Consider the following 22,105-nt stretch of genomic DNA (forward strand, 5'->3'; position numbering starts at 1 on the left):
ACTGTGTAAATGATTGTATGCCAACAACAAATAGAATTTGTGTAATTTAGAAACAGCATTATGTGCAATTTACATTTTTGCAATGAATGTTGATTTATTATAGTTAAAAATAAATTTCATTTAAGTTTGGGTTATCTGTTGTTAATTGTGACCTTATAGTGATGTGAAAAGGCTAGAACAGAAGCTGAGGAAGAAAACGTTAACTGTAATCAAATTTATTTAAAGAAAAAGCAATTTGTTCAGTTAAGCATTATTTAATAAAGTTAAATAATATAAAAAACATGAAGTACACATGTTTGTGTTCTGAAACACCCTACATATTGTGGAAGAAACTTTCAAATTTAAATCAGATCACAAAAGCAGATTACAGCTAACATTCAGAATAAGGAACCAGCAAACATTAAAGTGTAAGAAGAAAGGAAATAGAAAGGCTCTTCATGGACAAATTGGGTGAATAGAAGAGGAAAAGATGGTGACTGCAGGCTGGGGGTTACCAAGGTTTTGGTGGGGCGATTGGATGTTGCATGTGAAAGCAGGGCAGGTGCCAGTAAGTCTAGTCACAGTGATTTAGGCTGCAGGGCGGCTGCTATGTGATACTCAGTATGGGACTGTATGCTTTGCATACTCACCACTGCCTTTTTACTCTCTCTCCGGGCCTCCTGCTTATCATTAACATCAGGGGCGATGTTGACAACCCTTGACCACTTCAGCCCAGGCCTGGACCTCTGCCCACTCCCTTTTCCCCCACGCTCCCTTCCTGGACCCCTACTGTCCCCTCAGGTAGCAGAGTCCAGTCCTCTGTTCCTCTTGGGGTGTGGTGACGTTAGCCAAGCTAATGCAGTGTGACATGTAAGGTTTGTGTCTAAAGTTAGGATTCGCATGAGAAAATCAGCAACCCCTGTATGTCTGGGAAAAGTACAAATTGGGTGCTGGAGTTTGGAAAAAATGTTTCAGGTCTGTCAGCTTTTTTTTTGTGGGACAAAGGCGGGTTTGATTGGAGTTCTTAGGTGGGTCAGGACTTCAAGGCGCTTGCTGACTTTGTTGAGTTGTATCTTTCAGGAAAGAAGGGGCACTTGAGCTTGAAGTTTTTTGGGTATGGAGTTAACTGGACTAAAATTTAGCTGGTAGGGTGTTTTTTTTTTTTTTTTATATTTATAATTTTTGTAATTTTTCTTTTATTTCAGAAAGAATGCAATTAAATTGATCAGTGAAATGACAGTAAAGAAATAATATTACAATGATTTATATTTTCAGATAAATGCTGTTTTAACTTAATCAAAGAAATGTATCACTCGTCCACAAAATTTTTCAGTGCCACAGCTGTTTTAAAACATTGATAATATAATAAAAAAATGTTTTATTGAGCACCAAATCAGCATATCCGAATGATTTCTTAAAGGATCATGCGACACTGAAGACTGGAGTAATGGCTGCTGACATCATCACTCTTGGGCAAGTGCTCTGAGTGTTTATTATTTTCCTGGTGTTTTGTTTGTAAGGTAATGAAGATGTTTGTTTGACATCCTGGTGAGGAGAGGATTGACTGCAGAGGCTGCATTTTCCTTCTGCATCAACCTGGCTGCCAACAAGAGGAATGCCCAGATTATGTGTGAAGTGAGAACAGATACAAATGTGCAAACAAAAAACATTGAAGAGCAGACTCCGTGCTTAATTGAATGTTTCATTGAAGGCAATGGTCCTGAAGATGCTGATGAAGAGAGCACTGAAGCTAAAGGATCCTCTGATGATGAAGATGATCCGAAATATATCTCAGCATGATGGACCTTCTAAAAATCTTTTCATTGTGAGAGTCAAAACCGAGAATATACTCACCAAGTTCATTTAGAAATTTGAATTGATGTTTATTCCATTGAAAACTAATAAGCATGTGATGTGTTTGAGGATTATGTTGGTGACCCTGGCGGCTCAGAATCGGACTGAAGGAAGAGGAGGAGTTTTGTGATTGAGTGCTTGGGAACTCTTTCCCAATCTCACTATTCCTGATCTTGACTGGGAACTTTTGCTAAAGGAGTACAACCTGGTGCCTTATCTCAAAGACCACCTCAAACCAGGTCTGTCTCAATCAACTTTACTGTTTATTCACGATGGACAATATATGAGAATATTAGTTGCAGGGTCTCACGATATGTGACTTGCTGTTGTTTTCTTCTTCAGGCTCTGCAGAGGATGACCTCATTTTGGAGGTGGTGATCATGATTGGCACTGTCTCCATGGACGACTCCTGTGCTGTAATGTTGGCCAAATCAGGCATCATTCCTGCTCTAATAGAGCTGCTGAATGGTGGGAAACCTTCTGATACTCAGCGTGCTTTTAAAGTGCATGTTCCTGTAATTGTTGTTTTTTTTTGACATATGTTAGTGGAAGTTGAGGAATGACAATCTCTTTCTTCCTTCCATCCTCAGCCCAGCAAGAAGATGACGAGTTTGTCTGTCAGATTGTGTACGTCTTTTACCAAATGGTGTTTCACCAGGCCACCCGAGATGTCATCATAAAAGAAACGCGTATCCTTCAGCTTGTAAAACCTGCAGTTGCGTGATGTTGTTGTTCAGTCATACAGCAGTTCCTCTTTCAAAGGTTTTGTCCTTGACCGTTATCTTATCAGAGGCTCCTGCATATCTCATTGACTTGATGCATGACAAAAATGCAGAAATACGCAAAGTGTGTGACAATACATTGGACATCATTGCTGTGAGTATGAATCTGTACCTGTATGCTGTTTTTTTCCCCACCAATTTCAAGTTAAGTTATTTCTTAATATTTCAAACAAGGGTTTATTTTTTAAATTTTAAAAATTTTATTTTGTATTTTTTTATTTAGTATTCATTGTAGTTTATTTAGTAATTCGAAAAAAGTGCTTTTGCCATTTTTATTAGTTTTTTTTATACTTCTAGTTTGCTTTCTATTGATTTATTTTAATTATTTTATCTCCTCAACTTATTTCAGTTATATTTCAGTTAATTGCCAAAGTGGCATTAGTAAGTTTTATCTAACACTGATATTTTATTTCAGATTCATATAAATTAGTGGAAATTTTTTTGACTTCCTCTTTTCTTTTCATTTGAATCAAGAGGGAGACCATCCAATTGTCTTAACCCACACTTTATTGTTATATGGCACATACGGTTTGTAGTCAGGGTCATTTTACATAAAAGAATGTTGGATGAACACCATTGCTAGCGGTTTAAATGTATAAGCTGTTCTGAAGCAGCTCTGTCGCGTGTGATCTGTCCCAGGCCTCAGATTAACGTAATTAGGGTTGGTCTTGAGGCCAAGGGAAGTGTTCCATACATCTGATCGGAAAGGGCCATTAAAGCAGAGAGCCACATCAAAGAGAGAGGAGGAGATGCCTGCTTACTCTCATCTGGGGATAATGGACAGAACGCAGATCTGCTAAATGCCACACATTCACATACATGTTGTTGGTCATCCTCCCTGGTTTCTTTTTTTATGTTATACAAATATGAAAATCTGATGAATATTGTTTAAATGAGTTTTTCTAATTTTGACTTGTCATAGCCAAGTCTTTTTTTTTTCTTTGTGACAGCGGGTTTTAACCCAGACAGGAGAAGTCATTCATAATTCATTTTTACATGCTATTTCTGGACATGCTTGATTTCCCCCCCCCCACCAGATTTATTTATAAAACGCCCAAACCTGCTTTGGATCCAAATGTTCAGGAACGTCATGAGCTCAGCTACTTGAAGATTGACTAGCCAGAGTATCAGACCACATTCATCCTGGTGATTGGCCACAGGAGTGCAGCTTGTGGTGCCTTTAATGCTTTACAATGATAAATTTGTGTCTTGGCAGAAAGTGTCACTGTGTGTGCCGGTGAGGCCAGGACTGGTGACAATGAGGCCTGTTTGAGGCCTGGGCCTCAGGTGGCCATCAGTGCCCCAGGCCTTCCTCCCCTGTGTGGGGATGATCAATCAGAGAGCCAGGTTGCTCAACTTCGCTATTTCCAAGAGGTTTTATTACGCTCAGTCCCTGTAGAGGTAAAATAAACAGCTACCATGTTATCCGTCTGCCAGGCAACACAGCTCACCTGATTCATCCCACATCTTCGGTATGGCACATGCTGAGAGGCTATACAGGCAGAGCCTCTCTGTGTCCTGTGCTAATAATCTCTCTGTCTTTGTCTGTAGGAATATGATGTGGAGTGGGGTAAGAAGATCCAGAGTGAGAAGTTCCGCTGGCATAACTCTCAGTGGCTGGAGATGGTGGGAGAACCGGCAGATGGATGAAGCAGAGCCTTTCATGTATGGAGATGATGGAGAACCCTTTCTCCAAAATGGTGACATCCTGGAACGGCCAGACCTCTTCTACAGCGCAGGTTATATTGGACGAGGATTTAGATAAATATAGCTGCTTTTAAATAGTAGTTCTTATAAACAGGGGGTTTAAATTTAGTATTTTTTTAAATATGTCAGCATACTTTGAGTTAGTTTTTATTTTTATTTTGTATATCTTTGTAAGCATTATTTTTTCTCCTGGTGTACAATTTTGTCCCCATATACAAGATATTTCCTCTGGTATTTCTTTGGTAATTATGACAGTGTTGATTGTTTTCAAACATATTAATGAACTGAAAGTATTGATTGATATGTTTAATAATTGATGAAACATTCCTCTTTGTGATTCGAGATTCTAAATGTGTATGTTTTTCAGTAAAAATAATAAAATAAAAAATAGTTATTGGGGTAAAAAGACATGATTTCAGTTAACCTTTTAATTTTTGTTTTTAGCATTTTAATGTGGTTTTAATTCATCATTTAATTCATCATCAATCATTTAAATAAATTAAATATTAACACCCTACTTTTGGGGTTGGCTGGTTCCACAAAAAATCTCTAATATATCTCTCATATATTAATACAAAATATACTGTAATATGTAATCTAGTAAAAAATCCTATATTACTTTTAGATAATTTTTATAATTATTATTTTTGATCATTTTAATTTAAAATTGTAGATATTTTGTTTAAATTTAAAATTAGAATTTTAATAATAAATGCAAAAGACTATGAGTAATTTGATGCATCTCTGTATTTTCTGTAATGCTTTAGCACAGAGGTGCCACTGAAAATCGATCTCTTTGTGATCCCACAGATGGAATAATCCCAGCAGATGGTGCCATTAGTCCAGAGTTCTTCACCGACTTCCAGAATGGAGACCTGTTAGGACCGCAGGGTTTCCCCAGCAGGTACATTTAAATATGATGAATGAGTCAAACTGCCTTTTGTTATTACTGCATCACACACACACACCTTTGTCTGCCAGTTTTGTTGGCTTTAGCAGGAAAGGACTCAAAAATGCTGCGTCAAAGAGTCCTCCGGCATCCCAGCAGGACGCAGCACTCCTCCAACAGTAATACCCTCAGCTTTGAGAGTAAACACAGCTCCCTCTATTCAGCCTTTTCCAAAACTGCTTCAGTTGCCATATACCTACTGTTTAGGGGTTTCAGCAGAGCACTAATGTGATGACTTGATGCTATGATTTATGGTGTGGCCCACTTTGTCATGGGACTTATTGCAAATATTTGAGCTCTGTTCCAAATATTCAACTCATTAATCAAAGAAGGGATTATTTGATATGGGGCCGTTAATGATAATACAGTGACCCCTTTACATGATTAGACGGTCCTATGTGTTAGGCTTATAACATAGATCTAAAAACAGGGAGAGCTTGCTGAATTATACATTAGTCTCTGAGAGAAAGGATGAAAGTCAGAGAAGAGGCATTGAAAAATAAGGAGCATGTGAATATGAGGGGGAGGAGGGCGGCAGAGGAAGCCATGTTTGTTTTTCACAGCTCTTTGTAAGCGATACCTGTCGAATACACTGAGAGTGCAAAGGGAATTGTGCGGCCTGAAAGTGTGGTTTTCATTTTGTCCGTGTGGTGTTAGAGATCCAGGTTAACACAATAATGAAATCCAGCCTAGGTTCCCCTGCGCTGAATCAGGAGCCAGACACACTGGGAACGGCTCTTTTATAAGCCTTTAATAGAATCACTTCTATTTATAGAATAGCACGGAGCAATATTTCATTTAGCACATAAATAACGCTTAGTTATTTCAGATGGAAACAAATTCTTGGCTGCATTTGCTTGAAAAATATGAGTTCCTCATTGTGAATGTTATGATTAGACCAAAAACACATTACAAGGTAATTAATATAATATTTAAAAATGAAATAAGATTATTTTAAAGCAGTGAAGCATAAAACATTATTTTTGGTGAAATATTGCCAGGGCTAAACAGGACAAGCACAGTTCCGACAAAAAAGTATTTGGACGCTTAAGCTACAAAAAAATGTTTAAATGACATTGCATTAGAAAGTGTTAAACCACATGGCATTTATTTATTTGACTTTTTTTGGATACTTTCTGATTGCAAATATTATGTAACATGTCCAGAGGTAATGTGATGAACTACACCTGTGGTTACTCTGCTGGGACACCTGTGTGAGCTTGAGGGGAACTGACTTCATATATTCACTAATAGAGACCAGTTGGTTTCAAGTAATAGAACAAATGGCTAAATAATTCAAATCAGCTCTGGGAACAGGTCAAGCATGATTTGTTTGCAGATAACACTTGATTTGATATACTACTGTTTGAAGTTTGGGGTCAGTAAGATTTTCTTTTGTTATTTTAAATAAATGCTATTTTCAACAAGGGGGCATTTAAATGAATGAAAACTAAATAATCATTTTATCAAGTTTTGTCATTCACCCTTGTGTCATTTCAAAACTGTCATATGTAAATTCTTTTAAAATACTTTATGGTGCTTTTTTGTCTTAATACATAGAAAATAGCACTTTTTTTTTCAAATTTTGTGTTTCATGAAAGAAAGAATTTGAATTTGGAAAGACATGAGGGTGATAAAATGTAACAGAATCATAATTTTTGGGCATCAGAGGAAGGAAAGAGACTGGAAACAGACACTTTCTTGTTTGGAGGTGTCTGGGTTTTTTTTTTTTTTTTTAACAGGATCTCACCTCAGTGTTAACTCTCAGGGGCCACCGGGGCCAGACATGGGGATCTTTTTTTCTGTTTGCGTCCAGCCTAAGATCTTTAGATTATCACTAAGTGCACTGTGTCTGTGACCCTCAAGTGTAACGGGCCAAAGGCTGTGTTTCATAAGATGGTAGAAGGATAAAAGGTAAAACATCTCAAATTATTTAGTTTAGATTAAATGATTAGACAAATGAACCTAGATGAAAAAAAAGTTGGTTTCAGTCTCTAGTAACATCATTATTTGTGGAAACCTGCAGAAAATGTCATCTTTTCAACTTTCCTGGAAAGGATGACAGCATCCCTTTGGATTGAATTATTTACTGCAAGAATGATTATAACACAAACACACACTTTTAAGGCCTGTCCTTTACCTGGACACTCTTTGGAGTGATCATATGATTTACAACACGCTGCCTTTTCCATCCCATTAACCCTCTTGAACTTATTCTGTTAGTTGTAATCTTCGGTTTCACCCAAATTCTTTGTTAAAAAGCTTGAGTAGTAGAGGCTGGATGTCAAAGTCAGAAATTTCCCCAGATGGCAGTGGTGTTCCTCAGAGAATAAAGACAGGCTTGCTGCCCAGAGAGGTGGGAGTGAAGGGGGTAACGCATGTAACCGATCGCTGGAAGTGATTTGGTCTAAAAACAACACCGCATTATGGGAGCTGGAAGGGGCAAAGCAAACAACCCATATTTTAAGAAGACAGGCTGAAGTTGGATGGGTGATGTTTATTTAAAGGCAGATCATACTAGTCCTGTCCAACTGAGGTGACGTGATCCTGTTAGTCATTTGCCTTGAGGAATTATTATACTACTACTGCTTTTAAAATCTAATTTTAAATTGGTAAACACTGCTGGTGTGAAAAATACAATGAAATACAATATAATATAATTCTGTTGGTGATTTGACTTGAAAAATTGACTTCAACTTCCATATATATATATATATATATATATATATATATATAATTTATTATTATTTATTTTTTTACGGCTTTGTTTCACAAAGTGCTTCAAAATTTAAGTTAAAAGTAAATCAATCTAATTTATTATAATTATTACTTCTATTTGTGGTATGGAGCAGTTGTGTTTTAAGCTTGGTAGTTCTGTTTTGCAGGATCAGAGCGCCATCTAGTGATGCTAATGACCTTTATCTAATCCATACAAAAGTAATTTCCTGATAAAATACACATTAACACGATTTATGTTAGTTTTTGTGATTCATCTCTTCATCGGTGATGTGACTGGCTGACAGTTGTCTGTGTTTTTCTTCCTCCAGTTCTTTGACAGATGGGTACGGACAGATGGGTGTCACTCCAGCACGTCCTGCCACGGCTTACGGCTTTCGGCCTGATGAGCAGTTTTATTACGGTTACACGGCATCACGGTAGGAGAATGTCAGGAAAGACCTAAAACCTATTAAAAACCAATTAAATGGTTCTCAAAAGATGCTAGTTAAGTCTCTTTACCATTTCGAATGAAAGCAACACTACTGATTTTCTTCATCATCAGTATTTTCTTCTGTGTAATATGTGTATATTACATTCCATGTGAATCTCCATCTGAATGTGTTTTTAAGCTGAATGTTCTCCGTGAAGCTATGATTTGCAGCGCTCACTTTGAGCTCGATCATGTAGTTTTAACATGTCCTACTTTAGCCTACTGTGTGTTGCTTGTCAACACTGAAGAAACTAATGGCACCGCATTGCCTTTTCTGTGCAATACAACAAAAGTAGGATTTTAGTTGCATGCTGTTTTCAGTGATGTAGGTGATTAAGTTATGATCGTTGGAAACACCATCTATTTGTGCATTCAAGCAAATCTGTTTAATGCATGACATTTGCTTAGGTTTCTGGAAGAAAAATATTTCATGTACTTAGTCAATCATTGTCATAATAGGATTCCTTCCGTTTTGCATATGTTTACATAAAGCAACTGATCTAATGGTCATTTTAATGATAGTGGGTCACATATGAAATAACATTTTGTTAAAATCCATTTCATACATGACAACACAGCACAGTGCCCACGGGAACAATAATGTCACTTTACAGTCTTAATATCTACTCACTAATGTGATCGTGCAAAACATTGTTGCCTGTTTCTTTGCTTTTGATACTGTAGCACCAGTTTTATAACACATCTTGGCTTGGTGCACTGCTAACAGCTTCATATGTATTTTCTAATGTAGCCAAACTCAAGTGTTCTTTTGAAGTAATACTGGTCTCTTCATGTGCGTTTTAGTATTTATGAAACTCAGTTTCATTGGTGCCTGAGACTTGTCTTGATTACTGTTTTATATAAATTGCCTTTTTATTTAATGTGCTGCAATATGAAATACATAAATTGATGTGCAAAAGCTTTCCTTGCGTATGTTACTTTGATAGAAATCTTTTGCATATGGTTGGGTAAGCAAATGCTTACCTTGTTTACTTTCATTGATTGCAGTGAAATGCTGTGCATCTCATTCATTCTTAATCATTCACTGCCATCATTCAGACATTCCTTAAAAGAGTGGTTATGCATATTTATGAATTGACGGACTGTCTTATTGTTAATGTGGATCTCATAAAGGGAGCCATCTCCATATAACACAGATCTCAGTGGTTTTGCTGAATGTACCTGCAGTGCACATGTGGCAAATGTACTTTACTTGTCACTCAACATTTGTTCATTACAACAAACAGCAGCTCGCTGTCGATATGTCACAGATCCAGATTCCATGGAAAACAAACCTGTCAGGCCTGCATTGTGGGTCTAAAGTAAACAGTCATCCCTGGTTTGTGGCAGACTTTGACAAAGCTTTGCATTTTGGGAAAATGTATAAGAACCTTGTTGTTTAAACTTTGCTCATGTTGTGTAGATTGAAAACTACCTTGCTGAAAATGGCACATTTCTTTCTGAAGGATTTCTCATAAAGATTCACAAAGGACACTTCCTATGATATTCAAATGCAAACAAAGCAACTCATTTTTACATATTAGCTTAAAACAATAATTAAATAAGATGATCTATATTACATTCATTTTATTAAAACAATCTTTATTAGAATAAAAACATTTAATTCTATTTAACTACTTTTATAAAACGTGTGTGTGTGTGTGTGTGTATATATATATATATATATATATACTACCTTTTGAAAAGTTGTTGTCGGTAAGATTTTTTTAAATATTAATATTCTGAAATATTATTACAGTTTAAAATAAGTTTTCTATTTTATAATGTAATTGTATAGGTGTTCTGTATATTATTATAGTGGAAATTGTGATACTTTAAGATATTTTGATGAATACAAAGTTGAAAAGGACAGCATTTAATCCAAAAAAAACAAAAAAATTCTACTGTTTTTAGTGTCAGTTTTCATCAATTTCATCAATATAATTTTTTTTTTTTTATCTTACTGACCCCAAACATTTGAATAGTGGTGTGTGTGTATATATATATATATATATATATATATATATATATATGCAGTCAACTATAATTACCTTCTCCTCAATGATGAAGCCAACTTAAAAATGTACAATTTGTCAAGGGGTGAAGGTGTTTTCGATCATGACCCCACATGGTCCTTGAAACTTAAACTACAGCATCTTGTTCATCGAACATTTGAACTTGAGCTTTTTCTCCATTGTCTTTAGAGGTCTGAACTACGTCCTCTATTTCAATAACCTCCACTACCAGGTCCCGGATCTCCTTCACACAGTCCAGGGGCCTGGGCTCATCCTCTAGGTTTGGTAGAGACTGGGATTCTGAGGCTTTTTCTGAAAGATCCATGATTTGTTTGCCTGTGATCTCTTTGTAGATATCTCTGTCCTCTGCATCTTGAATAGATAAACAAACTGAGTTTGGATATGTGCTTTCTACATGTATTAGTGGCTTTATCCGGACCGAATCATTTGATGAATCTTCTGTCATTTCCTCACTGTTGTCCTCGGTTTCAACAGGCTCATCAGTAGAGCCAGAGGTTTTCATACAGATTGGGTTGACCACTACTGTGGGTTCATTAGCAAAGTCTGAAGAAGTTGCATCATCTCCTGTCGGTAAATTGCTGCTACCAGCACTTTTTCCAGCTTCCGTTACCTTAATAATGGGAGTGGAACTGAACAAAGCTTCCATGGCATTTGTAGTGAGTTCTGGTTTAGTCACAGCTGATGTTTCCAAGGTTGATGTTTCATCAGTGACAAATACATCATCACTGAGTGTTTTGTTTTCTCCTTTATTGATTTTACCCATGATGGGCAGAGCTTGGTTCAGTGCACCTCTTTCTGACGCGTGAACAGTCACAGATTGGTTTGCTGTCAGCGGATTGCCCAGCAGCGGGGAGGGTGGCATGGGTGTGCGCAGGCTTGAGGAGGTGTTTAAGTGTCCTGGGCTGCTGGGTGCAGATCCTGGGGGTGTGAAGGACAAGCTGGACACACTGAAATTGTATCTGCTCTCTGAGAACAAGTTGAATTTCTTCTTGCTGGCTGCCTCCTTGACCACTGCCAATCAGAAGCACAAATTAGATTTGAGAATTGTATTTTAGGGAAATCTTAAAGCTAATTCTAATAATAATAATATATAGTAATAATTTCTAGGGCCCTATGAAATCCATTTATTTTTTCTCAAATTCCAGTTTTTCCTGTTTACATTTTTCAGGATTCCATTTGTTCTCCTTCTCTAGATTCTGTTTTAATGGTTAAATAAATTGTATCAAAATTCTGTTCATTTTTTCCATTGTTTTGTTTTTAGTTTTTTGACTCTTATAGTTATAATGGTTAAATTAAATTTAATCAAAAAGGTGTCCGGTTAATTGAAACAATGAAATGGCAATTTATTAAAAGTTTAAGAAAATGTAAATTTTTAAGGTCCTATGAAATGTTTTCTTTTTTTTTTCACTCTAATTATTTTTATTTGATCAAATTCTGTTTTCCATACATTTTCTGGGTTCCATTTTAATGGATTCATTAGATATGAATAATCAAAAGCATCTCTGATTGTTATTATTAATGTTATTAAAATCTATTATTCTTGTGATGGCAAAGCTGAATTTTCAGCAGCCATCACTCAAGAAACATTACTTATTATTATCTTATTATATATTGGAAACAGTTGTGTTGTTATATATTTTTGAAAACTTTAATCCATTTTTTCAGGATACTTTGATTCCTAGAAAGTTCAAAAGAACAGCATTTATTTGAAATAGAAATCTTTGTGTGACAATGTAATAGTATTTACTGTCATTTTACTGATCCATTTAATGCTTCCTTGCTGAATAAAAGTATTAATTTCTTTAAAAAAACATACTGACCCCAAATATTTGAATGTTTGTTCAGTCTTAAAAAATATAATTTGGTTTAATATTTTGTTATAATACAAAGACATCTATACGTGTTTATTTTTTTTTTTTACATTTTGCGGCCACTGTACATGCATTAATTTATTTTTAATTCAGTGATTTATACCTACTGTTATAATGACCCTAATATCAATAACAGCTTTGTAAAGGCAATGTATCGAGGCTTTGCTCTGATCATGTGACATACCCATGCTGACGTCTTTTTCCAGTATCTCCTGGATAATGTCCTCATACACGTTTTCCACATTAATGAAGTTTGTATAATCAGCAAATATGTACTGCTCAAATTTGGGTAGTTCCTAAAAGTACATTTTGAGAAAAGACACATTTATTAGAAGATGTAAACCATCAATGGTAAATATATGAAACTTCACTTCACTTGTATTTACTTAGCTGTTTATTTATCATTATGCAACTAATGTCAAATGTACCTCTTTGAAGGAGGGGGCCAGGTGCTTCTTGATGCTGGGCAGAGTGATGTTGATCAAAGCCTCCTGCAAGATCCTCTTCCTCACTGTGCTGCTGTCATAATCAAATTGCTAAAGGACGAAGACAAATTAAATGAAGCAATCTAACACAGACATCTGTGTTTGAAGATTAAAAGTTATAGGTTTACCTTCAGAACCCTGTTTGAAGCCTTTAGCATAGCCATTGAAAGACTGGCTGATGGATCCTCCAGAGCCTTTCGCACAAGCAGCTCAAAGGTGTACTCTGTATTCTCCATCAGCTAAAACAATCACACAATAGACACGCTTTGGATCAGAATCAGTCACAGAAAGTTCCAGAAGAGTTGGCTTCTTGGATGCACAGTTTTGGGTACCTGTTTTAATTCTGTCTGTGTGCTGTCCACTAGACCTTTAATGCAGTAGTTGAAGGTTTGCTGTAGCTCTTGGACGTGATCAGCCAATCCATTCACTTTCTCATAAGAGCTCTGGAAATTAGCCCTGCTCATCTTAAACAGAGCCTTCAGTCAGAGAGATAGAGTATTCAGTTAAATATAGTTCAAGTCATGAGGACTTTTTCTAGTGATTCATTCTAAATGTGTCTGTTGTTCTCACCTGTCGGAGCTCCTCCTTCTGCTCAACGTCCTGGAAGTCCTGACACAGCTGCTCCATCATGCTCTCGCTCAAGTCCCGGGCCTCTGTGAAGCCCTGGCTTATGGGTCCCATCACTTCCTCCAAGATGGCTGGCAGGAACGGCTGCACCTGCTCTGTGCAGTATTTCGTTGCTGGCTCAGTTACCATGGCTAACCAGGTGGGAAGAAAAAAAAATGTAGTACTTAGAGCCAGCTATATATATACTATATATATAAAAAATATTTTTACAACAGCAACTGGGACCAAAATCACATTAACCTTCACTAATGAACATGTAAAAGAAATATTCATTTATGTTTATATTTACATCCAAAACTACCCTTGAAAAGTTTTAGGTCGGTAAGATATTTTTGAAAAAGGCTGCATTTATTTGATTACAGTAAAATGGCATTAGTTAATAATTTTTTATATTCTAATATATTCTAACTCCAGTCTTCAGTGTACATGATTCTTCAGAAATCATACTAATATGCTGATTTTGGTGTTTAAGAAAATTTCTTATTCTTATAAATACTGAAAACGAAAACTTAATCATTTTTTCAGGATATATAAAAAGTTTTTTTTTTTAAATGGCATTTATTTTTAAAATATAAATGCTTCATTGCAAATATAAATGTTTTTAATTTCACTGTAAAATGCACCCTTGTTGAATAAACGTATTAATTCCTTAAAACCTTTTGAACGGGTGTAAATTATGTAATAGTACATTTGGCGAGTGAGAGATTTGATTTATTTTTTGAATGGCTCTTAAAAGCAAGAATCGAGATCATGTACCTCTGAGCTTGCTCTCCAGGAAAGCTCTTGAGCTGGTGATCTGGTCCATATGAGAGCGCATGAGCCCGTCCTGTTGTTTCACCATCTCTTGGCACTGCTGCTTCAGTGTTTTCATCCTTCCAAACAGATGCTCTTGCAGCAGGAAATAAGTGGCTTCAACCGTCTAGAAGACAAATGGCTGGGGTCAAGGGTCATTCATTAATAACATTAATCATTGATACGTCTCCTATTAATCATTCTTTGTTTTTCAGTGAGGAATATGTCAGTAATCACAGCTATGGAATGTAATGGGTTTCTGGTTTGTTTCTGGTGTGTTCCACCCTTTAGGGAACACCATAGGGACATTTCTGGCCTCCCTGGCCTAGAGCTATAAGATGCACTTCAGCATCACACCCCAGTTTCAAGTATCAAGGGCAGGTTCTAGAAAAATCCAACGCCATAATGGGAATTCATCTGTACAATCGCTACAGCAGTAACAGAAGATCCAAGTAGGAAAGAAACACACCGCAAACCACACTCTCCTCTTGTCTGCCCTCTTGCTTTTCAAACATGGCTCCAATTCTTTCTCTAGAAAGTGCATCAAGTCCTCCATGAACAGATTAGCAAGACCCTAAACACACACAAGATTCAGAAATATTACACACATGTAGCTGAGCAAACACTGAGAGCAAACTCTTAATTGCTAAACCGTAAAAGGCACAGTTTATGTAACCTTAAACCGCAGACTAGACTGAAATGAACTCACTGACTTGCCTTCAGCCATTGCTCAAACGCAATCCAAATAAACTAATTTAAATGAACAGAAAAAGTGACAACAGGCAACAGTACTATACAGTATATGTGTAAAATGTATATATTAATGCTATCTAATATAATAACAATAGATTTTGTTTTTAATGTGCCTTTACAACATATAGGAACACAATAACAAATCAACCAAAACTACATATCAAATATAGAATCACAGTAATAAATCATAAATTAAAAGCATTACTAAAAAGATGCGTTTTAAGATGTTTCTTAAAACAATCCAAGGAAGCAGTAGTAGAATATATAGTGGAATATATGGTCATTTATTATGTATTTTTAAGTATTTTTAAGTATTCGTATTTTTTTTACTTACATTTTTTATAAGCAGTTCAAACAAACAAACAAAAAAAGATTGAATTCCCACTGTATGTGTTTATGGTGTCAAACATGAATAATATGCTGTATATTACATCATATGTGATGTATTGATAGTGTGACTTGTAGCTTTGGAGTTTGTTTTATGCTCAAATCTATCATTAAGTGAGAAAAACATGAAATTCTTCTTCTTCAAAAAAAAAAAACTAATTATACCTATATAAAAAGAAAGCGAGAATGAGCCTGTTTGGTTCTGCCCGTTTCCAAATGATGAACATTGTCATAACTGTCACATTAAGTTACAAAGCTGATTTTTTTTAACAGCTAGAACATTCCATGTCATACTAGATCAACAAATGATGATAGCTGTGTTGTTTATTGTGAAAAAAGACACCTACCCGCATATCACTGCCTATGAGCATATCCCATGATTCATACTGGCTTTTCTCTTGCCTGTAGAGCTGAATGGCTTTGAGGAAAGCCTTAACCTCACACGTCTTCTTCTTGAGAAAATCTGTTGAATAGAGTAAATATTTCTTCACACTACAACTTTCACTGGGTCACAATTTCCTACTGTCCTTTCAAAACCGTAAAAAAGTCATACCTTTGTTCTGGTGGCGGACACAGTCAGATAAGATGGAGATGAAATCAACTTGAGCGTCCTCATCTCGGAAACAGAAATAGAAATCCCTGCGGTATGGAAGTCTAAGATAAACTGGGAACTCTCCTGGCATGTCCGCCACACGGGGTGCAAAATCATCCTGGCTGTCTGGAAGGCATGGAAGAATCATTTACAATAAGAACATTAAGATGCATAAAGAAAATAAATAGGATCATTATTTATTTCTTTTGAAAACAAGGTAATGTATCATTCCGTTAGTAATGAATGAGGTTATTATTCAGTAATATTATCGATTCAGTTGCACTGACTACATCAGATGAGGGGAAAAAACTTCTGTCATTAACTTTGTAAAACTGATCTGAACTCAATGAAAAGGTTGTATATCTTGGAGCTGAACAAGTGTGTAAAATTAGCTCTCTTAAAATAGTGTGCATGTACTCTAATTGTACTCACTGTTAGTGCAAGGGCAGCACTGGTTAATCATTTCCATGTATTTCTCTTCTGTAGTCAGAATGGTGCCTCCTGTAGGCATCAGTCTGTGTTGTGGAGGTGAGCCTTTCAGAAACCTCTGCAGGGAATCAGGTAAGAGATGACGGGTTCATGTTATCATCACCTCACACAGCAAAAGATCATTTGTTTTATGGTGTATGATGGCTCATACCTTGTAGCTCTCATAGCACTCCAGGACGTAATTGGCACGGACTACTATGTATCTATCCTTCCACTTCCTGCTGCCATAAAAGCATAGCACATGCTCTTCATACAACACCTTTCCAGGCTCTGGAGAGGCCTGGGTAAACATATATAATCAGTCAATCTCAGAAGGAGATGATGATACATGTCTTTGTTTGAAGTTAACCCATGCATGAGATCGAATTCCTACCCGTTGTTTGAGAAGATGTGTTTGCTCCTCTTTGCGTTGCTCAAGTTCATTTTGGATCTGGGACAGGTAAGCCAGGGAATATTGTTTCCTATAAATCGGTGCAAACTCCTTAAATTTTTCGTCCACTTGCCCTGCATGACAACACAAAACAGAGACAACTTTATTTCATCTTTTTCATGTGGAGTTGCACATTTTTTATCAATTGCATGATATTATTACATGCTACAAGTAACAAAGGGTTTTCATGTAGCCTATTAATAGATGTTATTATTATCATTATCAGAGATTGAGAAATGAAAATAATTGTTGTTTCATGTTAACTTAACAAATGGAACCTTATTGTTATTATTAAAGTGTTACCTTGTTTCAAGAGATAATCAACAACTTTAATTTAAAAAAAAAACTTTAATTCAATTGGAAAAGAATGCAACATCAATGAGTCTGAGCTATAAAAACAACTTGCAGTACAGAGGGCATGAATAAAAATTGAGAGGGAAGGAAACTGCTTGTCTAAAATAACATCCGAAACAAAACAGGTACAGCCGAGATGTGAGTGGAGAGGAAATTTCACAGCAGATTGTCTAAGTGAGCTAAACATCTGAGGCTCTAAGGAACATTGTGTTTTTCTCAGTACCACATACAAAATTAGCTAAACAATACAGCAGCGAACAGAAGATATTAATATGTGTTTACAGCCAATCAGACTACTTCCTGCCTGAACATTTCAACATTCTTGTCAGTGTTATATAGCTGTATAATCTTAATTCTAAAATGGAAAAGTCCAGTTCGGGGGACTGATTGGTCAATACAGCATATACAGGGTATATACTGTATTGTGGTTACATAAAATGAACATTAATATTAAAATGATTTTAAAACACCAACAAATAAATAAATGCAGTTCTCCTGATTAAAAAACCAACATAGTTGGTAATTTTTCTGACTCATTTGCCCCCTCAAAAACTGAAGAACTCGATAAACAATATATATACATATATATATATATATATATATATATATATATATATATATATATATATATATATATATATAGATAGATAGATATAATTTACTTGTGAACGATTAATACTACTTGTAAAAGATATTTGTATCTTTTATATTTTATTAAGTTTTTATTAAATAATAAGCAGTGTTGGGGAGTAACTAGTTACATGTAACGGCGTTACGTAATTTAATTACAAAATTAATGTAACTGTAATTAGTTACAGTTACTAAGAAAAAATGAGTAATTAAATTACAGTTACTTATGAATTTTTTAACGATTACAAAGGGGATTACATTTGAATATTTACACACATCCACATACAGATTTAACTGATTTCTTTCCCAAATTGCACTGACTATTCTAAGACATACGCCCTAATAATTTCCGGGATGCGGAAACACAGTCTGGTTCGTAGAATCCAGTACTTGGAAAAATGGAATGCCTAACGCGGACGGAATATGCCACATTTTGGATGACTAAATCAAAAGTAGGTCAGTACACTTGAATCAAAACATGACATGGACTGGTGTCTGTGAATATCAAGCCCCCAAAATGCAATATATGACTCCTGCACGTTCCGCGTGTCAGTTGAAATCACGCGCGGACTGGACACCGGGAGAACCGGGACAATTCCCGGTGGCCTGCCAGCTTCCTCAGTCTTCCTCAACTTGTCCCAATATTTTAATATCATTATTGTATAATTGCCTGCCGAATGTACTAAATTGATCATTTGCGAATCCGCCATTTGATAATTAAATCTCTAATAAATCTGTTAGTGTCGTGACTCGCGCGCTCTCCGCGCCTCCGCCAAACGGTTTGGATCAGACTCCAAGTAATCAATGCGAAAGAGAGATAAAAGAGTGGACTGTGGAAGCGCACAGCTGGAACAGAGAAGCAGAACTACTGTTCAGGGTTTCAGGTCAGTTTAATCTGTAAAGATGCTTTTTTGACACAACCCTTGCGAAAATTAACATTTTATTATTTTACTATAAATCCAGTGAAAATGGTTACTATTGTTTAACTGTGGTAACCAAAAATTTAAAATTATTTTACAAATTTATTTATTTAAAAATAAATACGAATCCATTTGCAAAACAAAAAACCATACAAGGTTATTGTACTTTTATATAGGCTAATAAAAGCATGGTACATTTTTGTAAGGGAAAAACATGACTCGTGTACAGTATTAGGATTTTTCTATAAATATATTGTAGTATTGTAGAGTATTGTATTGTAAAGTACAGTTTTGTTCAATCTTGAGTATTAAGATGGATAACGGGGCAAAATAATGAGACTGAAGTGAAAAATGGAAGTGAAGGTGCCGTTCAGGAGAGAACTTTAAATTATTTGACATGTCCCCATATTAAAGATTTAAACCTTTTTATGTCAGGTCCATACAAAAAATAGTATTGTCCATGAATTTGTTTGTATGAGTTTGAATTTTCCATTCTGATTTTTTTTCCCCAGTCTGCCCCTCCTGTAAATTAATGGCAAAGACATGCAGTTTCATTTACTACACATAGGCCTACTGAAGCTCGCAGTGTTTTCAACCTCTGCCGTCTCAATATATGAGTACACGGACACATACACATAATTTCTAGAACTAATTTCTTTATATATCATATATAAAGAGACAGCAGTTTAAAAAAAAAAAAAAACACCAATGTTTCAGGAGTTTATTAAACAGCATATGACACATGCTTATTAGATAACTGTATTTGAGGGGATATATATGCTTTTATTTATTATAATGTTCACAAATTTAGAAAAGTAATCAAAAAGTACTCAAAAGTAATTAGTTACATTACTTTAATAAAGTAATTGAAAAGGTTACACTACTATTACATTTTAAACAGGGTAACTTGTAATCTGTAACCTATTACATTTCCAAAGTAACCTTCCCAACACTGATAATAAGGCAGAAAGCTGCATGTCGCCATGACTAACATTTGACTATATTTGTTTCTTCTTAACTGTTTATATACTGTTTTCAGAAATAAAGAAATACATCTTGGCAGTCTTGAGTGAGACGATTTAAAAGCACTTGCCTTGATGTAAAAATGTAGCAGTGTTAATAATACAGTATGTGTAATTAACCGTTTGCCCTGAGCTGATTGAACGTTTGATTTAACACCCAAACCAGAATGTTCACTCTGAGAGGGTGTTCCTACTTTTTAAATTCCTTGTGACCATTTTTTTAAATACATTTTCAGATTCTTGCATTACATAACATGCAACTAAATGTAGATGACAGCTAAAAGCTATGGCATTCACTTCCAACATATCTCACAATTGAGTGAATGTACTGTAATGAGCTGCTCTATCACCGCTCTTCGCAGTCCTCCTTGATCTGTTGTTTTATTTGCAAGAGAGCGATTCATTGTTTTGAAAGGAACTGTGGTTTGAGATGTATTAAATTCTTGAGGTCTAATGTGTAAGATGCTTAGCCTGTTATAGACGTTATGACACGGCATGACCTGCAAAGCCAGTTCTGTATGAACATACCTCAACACAGACATCATTACACTTCAGCAAGTGTACGAGGTTGACAGGGGAATGTTTCTAAACACCTGAACATGTGCTTGTTAGAGTGACATTGAGCAGCTGTTGACCACACACTCACTTTAAAGCACAGCATTTGAGTTTACTCCCAGCTCATTCATAGGAAATGGTCACATTTGTGTTCCAGTAACACAATTAACAGGATACTAAATATAAAGTCACGTAACTGCTTGATATAGCTGTTTTGTGAGATGGAAAACCATCACCATTAAATCAAATTTGACAAAAAATGTATTATTGAATTTAATGTTTTATTTTAATATAGATTTTATTCTATTCTATTTTATATTTAAAATCATCAACTGGTACAATGTAGCACATCGAACATGGTTCAGTTACATGGGAATGCACAGATTGGCTAAATATATACACTAGCTTGAATTCTCTGTAATTTGGTTTCAATGAAAGTGCATGTGAAATGCACAGATACAAAAATACAAATTATTATCAAACTTACTGTGATGGGACTAACATTTTTTAATGCTTTTACACAAAGATACACATCAAAATTAGTAGTACTAGTAGTAAGTTTGTAACAACTTATTCAGGAATGGAGGAATTCATAGTTTCAAATTCAGCAAATGAAAAACATGTTGACCATTTATATAATATTTGGGGGACATGCCCATTTAGCAGTTAAAATTTTTGGGTGCTGAGTTTAGCACTAATAGACATTTTCAGGTACAAATGGCCCTGTTTCCTGAGAATGAGCCTTTCATTCAAAATCAAACTAAGTTTTGAGAATGAATGGAAAAATATCTGAAATGCAGTTTAAAAACATATTTCAACAACACCCTTAGTAACGTCATGCACTTTCAGCATGTTTTGTCAGCTGACAGATCTGAGGTGTTTTTCCATCTGAGCAAATAGCAGAGCTACTGTTAATCCTTTACACACACACACACAACAAAAACCTCCACCCATATCGTTTCAATGGCCGAAAAAAAAGAAAAAAACTGGTTTCTGCTTCTCACTTTTCAGCTGTGCAGGTTGAGAACTGCAGTTATCTGATAAAAGTCATTGTCCAATGAGGCATTTACAAGTGCAAATTCAACATGAATCTTTTTCTACTACAGAAGCCATGCAGTGTAACATCCACTCTCTTTCTCTGCCCATATCATTGCAGTATAGGGAAAAGTTTTGGACAACCTAATATCATCGTTTACTGTAGAGGCGTCCGGAAATAAATTGTTCATGTACAAACAACTTTTAATGCTATTATCACACTAACACTCTTTTAAAGTGAATTCCAAAACCACTTAATGACTGACAGCACATACCTTTTATGTAGTTGGATTTGTTTTCATCCAGTAAACTGGATGCTGATCCCATAATGCTCCGCTTAGTTCAGGTGAGTACTCCTCTGCTGTGGTGAAGATGATTCTGTGTCACTACTGAAGGAGAATCTGAAAGCAGGTGTTATATTTCAGAACGGTGGGAGGGGCATGAATGAAACTTGTCTCACCGGGACATTCAAGGTCTGTCTTTTAAAACCCAAAGAGCTGCCTAACAACAGCCTGTGATGTCCAAAATGCTGTCTAGGGTTTTGACACAGATCCTTTGATTTCATGAAAGCAATATGCTATATGACATATGCTTTGTACATCAGTATTCTCTGTAAATATTCAAGAGGGTCTAAACTGTGGTCAAAGC

The 22,105-nt window shown here is 35.8% G+C and overlaps 1 protein-coding gene and 1 pseudogene across 1 annotated transcript; one reads left to right on the forward strand and one right to left on the reverse strand.

Moving 5' to 3' along the window:
- The first annotated feature begins 684 nt into the window (after positions 1 to 684).
- Positions 685 to 10,076, forward strand: LOC113102960 (kinesin-associated protein 3-like; annotated as a pseudogene).
- A 429-nt stretch (positions 10,077 to 10,505) lies between these two features.
- On the reverse strand, positions 10,506 to 21,926 carry LOC113102962 (protein Niban-like). Its single transcript, XM_026265895.1, has 14 exons — positions 21,733 to 21,926; positions 16,885 to 17,015; positions 16,663 to 16,791; positions 16,455 to 16,569; positions 15,984 to 16,148; positions 15,778 to 15,893; positions 14,760 to 14,864; positions 14,255 to 14,417; positions 13,442 to 13,629; positions 13,204 to 13,347; positions 13,000 to 13,110; positions 12,815 to 12,922; positions 12,571 to 12,682; positions 10,506 to 11,526 (listed from the first exon to the last, which is right to left on the reverse strand). Exons 1-14 carry the CDS (start codon positions 21,782 to 21,784, stop codon positions 10,622 to 10,624), a joined length of 2,544 nt encoding a protein of 847 aa, XP_026121680.1. The 5' UTR covers positions 21,785 to 21,926; the 3' UTR covers positions 10,506 to 10,621.
- Between the last annotated feature and the right edge of the window lie 179 nt (positions 21,927 to 22,105).

The sequence above is a fragment of the Carassius auratus genome, unplaced genomic scaffold (assembly GCF_003368295.1).
Source record: "Carassius auratus strain Wakin unplaced genomic scaffold, ASM336829v1 scaf_tig00217787, whole genome shotgun sequence".
In the NCBI taxonomy this organism is placed as follows: Eukaryota; Metazoa; Chordata; class Actinopteri; order Cypriniformes; family Cyprinidae; genus Carassius; species Carassius auratus.

Bases quoted from the DNA above. Each gene is read 5' to 3' on its own strand.
- LOC113102962 (XM_026265895.1), bottom strand. From the start codon at position 21,784: ATGGGATCAGCATCCAGTTTACTGGATGAAAACAAATCCAACTACATA. The intron at 17,016-21,732 runs GTATGTGCTGTC...GTTGTCATGCAG, and splicing joins CAAATCCAACTACATAAAAG to GGCAAGTGGACGAAAAATTT. The intron at 12,923-12,999 runs GTAAACCTATAA...TTCGTCCTTTAG, and splicing joins CTTCAAACAGGGTTCTGAAG to CAATTTGATTATGACAGCAG.